General features: G+C 51.1%; 1 protein-coding gene across 1 annotated transcript in view; it reads left to right on the forward strand.

The window, feature by feature from the left end:
- The window catches only part of LOC135521946 (glutamate receptor ionotropic, kainate 5-like), a 32,923-nt gene extending 26,999 nt beyond the window's left edge, over positions 1-5,924 (forward strand). Inside the window, exons 17-20 of the mRNA XM_064947768.1 lie at positions 1-131; positions 2,110-2,238; positions 3,016-3,137; positions 4,505-5,924. The exon at positions 1-131 is cut by the window's left edge and continues 95 nt beyond it. Of these exons, the coding sequence (XP_064803840.1) occupies positions 1-131; positions 2,110-2,238; positions 3,016-3,137; positions 4,505-5,167 (1,045 nt within the window). The 3' untranslated portion in view covers positions 5,168-5,924. The remainder of the gene's footprint in view (positions 132-2,109; positions 2,239-3,015; positions 3,138-4,504) is intronic.
- The last annotated feature ends 1,338 nt before the right edge of the window (positions 5,925-7,262 follow it).

Consider the following 7,262-nt stretch of genomic DNA (forward strand, 5'->3'; position numbering starts at 1 on the left):
CGTGGTCAACTCTAAATATGCCTTCCTCCTGGAGAGCACCATGAATGAGTATTACCGCAAACTCAACTGTAACCTCACCCAGATTGGTGGTCTGCTGGACACCAAGGGCTACGGCATCGGCATGCCATTGGGTGAGAGAGGGATGGAGGGAGGTATGGGGTGAGAACGGGATGGGGGAGGGAGGTATGGGGGAGGTAGGTATGGGGAGAGAGGAATGGAGGGAGGGAGGTATGGGGTCAGACGGATGGAAGGAGGTATGGGGAGAGAGAGAGGGATGGAGGGATGTATGATGGGAGAGAGGGATGATGGGGGGAGGTATGTGGGGAGAGAGGAATGGAGGGAGGGAGGTATGGGGGAGATAGGTATGGGGGAGAGAGGAATGGAGGGAGGGAGGTATGGGGTCAGAGGGATGGAAGGAGGTATGGGGAGAGAGAGAGGGATGTATGGGGGAGGTAGGTATGTGGGGAGAGAGGAATGGAGGGAGGGATGTATGGGGGAGGTAGGTATGGGGGAGAGAGGAATGGAGGGAGGGAGGTATGGGGGAGGTAGGTATGGGGGAGAGAGGAATGGAGGGAGGGAGGTATGGGGTCAGAGGGATGGAAGGAGGTATGGGGAGAAAGAGAGGGATGGAGGGATGTATGGTGGGAGAGAGGGATGATGGGGGAGGTATGTGGGGGGAGAGAGAGGGATGGAGGGATGTATGGTGGGAGAGAGAGAGGGATGGAGGGAGGTATGGGGAGAGAGGGATGATGGGGGAGGTATGTGGGGAGAGAGAGAGGGATGGAGGGATGTATGGTGGGAGAGAGGGATGGGGGAGGGAGGTATGGGGAGAGAGGGATGATGGGGGGAGGTATGTGGGGAGAGAGAGAGTGATGGAGGGATGTATGGTGGGAGAGAGAGATGGGGGAGGGAGGTATGGGGAGAGAGGGATGATGGGGGAGGTATGTGGGGAGAGAGAGAGAGGGATGGAGGGATGTATGGTGGGAGAGAGAGAGGGATGGAGGGAGGTATGGGGAGAGAGGGATGATGGGGGGAGGTATGTGGGGAGAGAGAGAGGGATGAGGGATGTATGGTGGGAGAGAGGGATGGGGAGGGAGGTATGGGGAGAGAGGGATGATGGGGGGAGGTATGTGGGGAGAGAGGGCTAGAGGGAGGGAGGTATGTGAGAGGAGAGAGGGCTAGAGGGAGGGAGGTATGGGGAGAGAGGGCTAGAGGGAGGGAGGTATGTGAGAGGAGAGAGGGCTAGAGGGAGGGAGGTATGGGGAGAGAGGGCTAGAGGGAGGGAGGTATGTGAGAGGAGAGAGGGCTAGAGGGAGGGAGGTATGTGAGAGGAGAGAGGGCTAGATGGAGGGAGGTATGGGGAGAGAGTGCTAGAGGGAGGGAGGTATGGGGAGAGAGGGCTATAGGGAGGGAGGTATGGGGGAGGGAGGTATATGAGTAGAAAGGGATGGAGGGGGAGGTATGGGGAAGAGATGGAAGGAGGGAGGTATGTGGGGAGAAATGGGAGAGAGGGATGGAGGGAGGGAAGTATGGGGTGAGATTGATGGAGGGAGGTATAGGATGAGAGAGGGATTGAGGGGAGGTATGGGGGAGAGATGGATGGAGGGAGGTATGTGGGGCGAAATGGGAGAGAGGGATGGAGGGAGGTATGGGGGAGAGATTGATGGAGGGAGGTATAGGAGGAGAGAGGGATGGAGGGGGAGGTATGGGGAGAGATTGATGGAGGGAGGTATAGGAGGAGAGAGGGATGGAGGGGGAGGTATGGGGGAGAGATTGATGGAGGGAGGTATGTGGGGAGAAATGGGAAAGAGGGATGGATTGAGGGAGGTATTCGGGAGAGATGGATGGGAAAGAGGGGAGATGGAGAGATGGGAAAGAGGAGACATGAGAAGAGATGGGAAAGAGGAGAGATGGCAAAGAGAGAAGAAGAGATTGGGTGAGAATGGTGGTGAAATGGAGGGAGGATGGGAGACAAGGAGAGATGGTGGAGTGGTACAACCCACAACATCTGGATGAGAAGGGGAGGAGACCACAAGCCTTTTAATTCCTCTTCCTCTCCATCTTTAATACCCTCTTTCTCCTCCTCCCTCTTTCCTTTCGTCCTCCCAGGCTCTCCGTTCAGAGAGGAGATCACTATGGCCATCCTGCACCTGCAGGAGAACAACAGGCTGGAGATCCTGAAGAGGAGGTGGTGGGAGGGAGGACAGTGCCCTAAAGAGGAGGACCACAGAGCCAAGGGTCAGTACACTACTCTGTTTCCAGTGTCTTTGCAGCTTTTTATCTCAACTAATGTCTGAGTGTTCTGACTGTACGAATGTACTGTAAGATGGGAGATTACCAGGGTCTGTGGTATTGTGTGTGTAACTGTTCTTGTGTCATATCAGGGGCATAGTGGTGGTACTGTATGTGTGTGTAACTGTTCTTGTGTCATATCAGGGGCATAGTGGTGGTACTGTATGTGTGTGTAACTGTTCTTGTGTCATATCAGGGGCATAGTGGTGGTACTGTATGTGTGTGTAACTGTTCTTGTGTCATATCAGGGGCATATTGGTGGTACTGTATGTGTGTGTAACTGTTCTTGTGTCATATCAGGGGCATAGTGGTGGTACTGTATGTGTGTGTAACTGCTCTTGTGTTAAATCAGGGGCATAGTGGTGGTACTGTATGTGTGTGTAACTGTTCTTGTGTCATATCAGGGGCATAGTGGTGGTACTGTATGTGTGTGTAACTGTTCTTGTGTCATATCAGGGGCATAGTGGTGGTACTGTATGTGTGTGTAACTGTTCTTGTGTCATATCAGGGGCATATTGGTGGTACTGTATGTGTGTGTAACTGTTCTTGTGTCATATCAGGGGCATAGTGGTGGTACTGTATGTGTGTGTAACTGTTCTTGTGTCATATCAGGGGCATAGTGGTGGTACTGTATGTGTGTGTAACTGTTCTTGTGTTAAATCAGGGGCATAGTGGTGGTACTGTATGTGTGTGTTCATTAACCACCATGTCTCTCCTCCACAGGTCTGGGCATGGAGAACATTGGGGGCATCTTCGTGGTGTTGATCTGTGGCCTCATCATCGCTGTGTTCGTGGCCATCATGGAGTTTGTGTGGTCGACGCGCTGCTCTTCAGAGACAGACGAGGTACGCCCTCAATCCTGCCCTCGCCGACACCACAGACCCACCCCAGTAGGTCCCCATGGCAACACACCAACCCTGACTCCCCATCCTCTGTCGTGCAGCGTGTGTGTGTTTGTTGGGCCGCCTCTGGAACTGTGTGTGTTTGAATATGTGTTCGTCGGGCTGCTTCTAGCACCATTTGTGTGTGTGTGTGTGTTAATCAGTGTGTCTAGTCTGTGTGTTTCACTGTTGGGTTTGCTATTTATTGTGCATGGATGATGAGGGTTGCTGTTTTTACAACTGAACCTCAAATGAAGCAGGACAGATTTCTCCTGTAAGCAGGTCAGGGTCCAGTCACATGTTGTGATGTTGTGTGAACGTACTTGTGTTGGCATGCTATAGTACTAGCGTTGGTGTGTGATCGCGGTATTTTGACTGTGATCAGAAAGTGTTCATGTTTAGTGCAGGGTATGGATAAGCCAATATTGTGATGCCAATATTTGCTTGCATAAGAAGCAGTGTGTAATGATTTCCCTGGCATTAAATGTCACGATCTATCTTCTTTTACATGCCTCACATGCTGGTACTCTTCGTTTCCATTCTTGGATCACTCATCTCTGTGTGTCTGCCACAAATGTCATTCTGTCAATCAGTGTCTGTTTTCTGATAATGAATATTGTTTCTGTTTGTGTAAGAGTATTATTCATCATTGTTATGATTTTGTAGATTAGAATATTACATAATGTCTATGTCTATGTGTCCTTGGTGCATTTTGTTGGAACGTTTTGTGCAAGTGTGTGATGCTGTTGGAATGTTAAGAGGTGTGTGTGTGTCTGTTTGTGTTGTGTGTGTGTGTGTGTGTGTGTGTGTGTGTGTGTGTGTGTGTGTGTGTGTGTGTGTGTGTGTGTGTGTGTGTGTGTGTGTGTGTGTTTGTGTTGTTTGTCTACATGCACCTCAGTTTGCTGGCTTGCCTGTTTGTTCATAGTCCATTATGCAACATTATATATTATATGTAATGTGTAATGAACACAATTTGTTCTGCTCAGTTGGTAATTTGTATGGATTGTATTAACTCTGTCTGCTCTTTGGATATTCTCCAACCTCTATCCATCTCTACACCTCCCCTCATTATCTCCAAACCATTTCTATTCATTAACACTTTCATTGCCATCCCCCCATTTCTACCTTTCTATTCCCTCATTTGGTTCTCCTCTCCTCCTACCATCTCTTTTACTCTACCTACGCCCGGTTTCTGCTTTCCTTCTCTTTTCCCCCCTCTATCTCTCTCCTTTGCCTTCCCTCTTTTCCCCCTGTCTGTCTACTTTGCTTTTGTGGCCCCCTATCTCTCCCTATGCTCCCCTTCCCGTCGTCCCTCTCCTCTGTTCTCCCAGGTGTCTGTCTGTCAGGAGATGATCACCGAGTTCCGAAACGCCGTCTCCTGTAAGAAGAGTTCCCGTCGTCGCCGCCCCCTGGGCAACTCTGCGGCCCTCCGCCACCCCACCCGCATCGCCCTGGGGACCCAGCGGCCACTCCGCCACCCCACCCGCATCGCCCTGGGGACCCAGCGGCCCCTCCGCCTGGTACGGGAGATGCGCCTCAGCAACGGCAAGCTCTACAGCGGCTCGGGACCCCTGACTGGGGGAGCAGGGGGGCCAGGAGGGGGTGTAGGGGCTGGGGGAGGTCCCTCAGACATGGGCCCCGGGCCTCAGCGACTCCTGGAGGACCCTCTGGGGGCCAACACCACCCCTCCTCACCTGCCCCAGACGCAGGCCGCCTTGGCGCTCCCTCGCAGCTGCACGCATGTCAGGATCTGCCACGAGTGCAGGAGGATCCAGAGCCTGAGGTCAGGGATGGGGTCCACAAGTATCCCCCCCTCATCTGCACCCCTGCCGCGCCTGCCCCCTCCTCCTCCCCCCTCCTCCTCCAACACAGACAGTGAGGGTGGAGGTGGGTCCAGCCCCCGGCGGCTCCCCCACAGCACCCCTGCACCCTGCCTACCCATACCACCCCCACAGAGCAGCACCGACACAGACCCTCTGGGGAAGCAGGACTAAGACTGACAATCTAGGAGGGTCTGGAGGGTATATCGGGGCAAGTTAATGGTGACTTAACTGATGTTTTGAGCTGCTCAGTGACACTATTCTCTGACCCTCTGTACATTGGCCTCCAGGAGGGAACTACAGGGAGAGAAGGAGGGAGAGAGAGAGAGAGAGAATTAGAGGGCTCAAAGACGTTGTGAGACGTGTGATGAAGCAATGGAAAGGATATATTTGCACAGATGCCAAAAGACACACCCAGACTTCCTTTGCTCTCCAGTGCGCTGCCCAGCTGTGTCTGATGTTAACCCAGTCTGTTCACAGAACCATGCTCCACTATGTTCTGGCTTTGTGACTTACCTGAAGATGGCTGCTCGGTTCTTATTTTGACTTACCAGTGGATCAATCAGGACTGAGCTACACTGGATAAAGCAGCCAGGTAACGCACATCATTTGATGCCAGACCTACTGGTTTATCTGTTGGTCTCTCTCTGTTCTCCCCGCTCTCTATCTCCATCTCTCTCTCTCTTTCCCTTTCCATGGTACCACAGACTCTCATCTAGAGCGTCCAGCTCTTCCTCTCTGGACAGTGACCACTGGAGGAGTCCACATCGATCCTGTAGGACCTTTAATCTATGTAACATACAACAACAGAAGACTTTAAAACTGACTCAGAGAATTATATGATTTTCCAGATTTTGTTGTTGTTGTCTTTGTCGTTTGGTTACCATTGTTCTAAGTGGAAGTTACAGAAAAATAAAGACTATATATGTGACTAATGTGGTGGATCACAACACACTATGAAGAAAGGACTCCCCTGAGGTTTACTGTGTGGAGGAGGTGTTTTGTCCCCCTGTGGACCCCGTAGCTGCATTTGAAACGACATTGAAGAAAGCAGATTTGGCTGGAAATTAGTTGCAACAAAGTCAGATATGCATAATATAATTGCTGTGTGTGTGTGTGTGTGTGTGTGTGTGTGTGTGTGTGTGTGTGTGTGTGTGTGTGTGTGTGTGTGTGTGTGTGTGTGTGTGTGTGTGTGTGTGTGTGTGTGTGTGTGTGTGTATGTGCGTGTGTGCGTGCGTGCGCGTGTGTGTGTGTGTGTATGCGTGTGTGTGTGTGTGTGTGTGTGTGTGTGTGTGTGTATGTGTGTGTGTGTGTGTGTGTGTGTGTGTGTGTGTGTGTGTGTGTGTGTGTGTGTGCGTGCGTGCGTGCGCATGCGTGCGTGCGCACACAGAGGTCTGTCCTTACAGTAAGTGAGAGAAACAAATGATCATACCATTTCAGTGTAAGTATATGATAATCAGAGGCTTTGCGATGTGAAATGACTTGTTATCCTGGAGAATACTTGCCAAGCCTTTTCTCCTCTTTACCTCTGTTCATAGCACAGAGAGAGAGGAAGAGGAGAGAGGAAGAGGAGAGAGAGAAAAAGGAGAGAGCAATGGAGAGAGGAAGAAGAAAGAGATGAAGAGGAGTGGGAGAAAGAGAACAAATAGGAACGCAACAGTGAGGAACAGAGAGATAAAGGAGGACTGTATCAGAATGACAAATCCCTAATTGAACTTCTTCCATCATGAGATCTCTCCTGATCTGGTAATTCTGGGCAGCATCTTGCTGGGGGCTTGGCTCTGCTGCCGGGAGGCTGGGACTAAAGCTTCCCTGCTCTACATCACGTTGAACTGGCTGTCTGCAGCACAGACGCCTGCCAGAGCTCCACACAGAGCTTCACACCACCCTGAGCCCTCTCATTACAGCTTTAGATCTGGTAATTATTCCCCTTTAATAACTAATAGCCACACAATAACTACGGAGGAGACTGAGGTCATGGTTTAATGTTATAAAAGTATGACTGGGAATAATGTTAGGGTTCAAGCCTCTCTGAGGATTTCTGCTGCCTCTCTCACATATACACCACAGATCATCTCACACACACACACACACACACACACACACACACACACACACACACACACACACACACACACACACACACACACACACACACACACACACACACACACACACACACACACACACACACACACACACACACACACACACACACACACACACATAATTATCTCTGTGTTCTTCTATTGAACCCACAGTGCAGCAG

The sequence above is a fragment of the Oncorhynchus masou genome, chromosome 30, assembly GCF_036934945.1.
Source record: "Oncorhynchus masou masou isolate Uvic2021 chromosome 30, UVic_Omas_1.1, whole genome shotgun sequence".
NCBI classification, from domain to species: domain Eukaryota; kingdom Metazoa; phylum Chordata; class Actinopteri; order Salmoniformes; family Salmonidae; genus Oncorhynchus; species Oncorhynchus masou.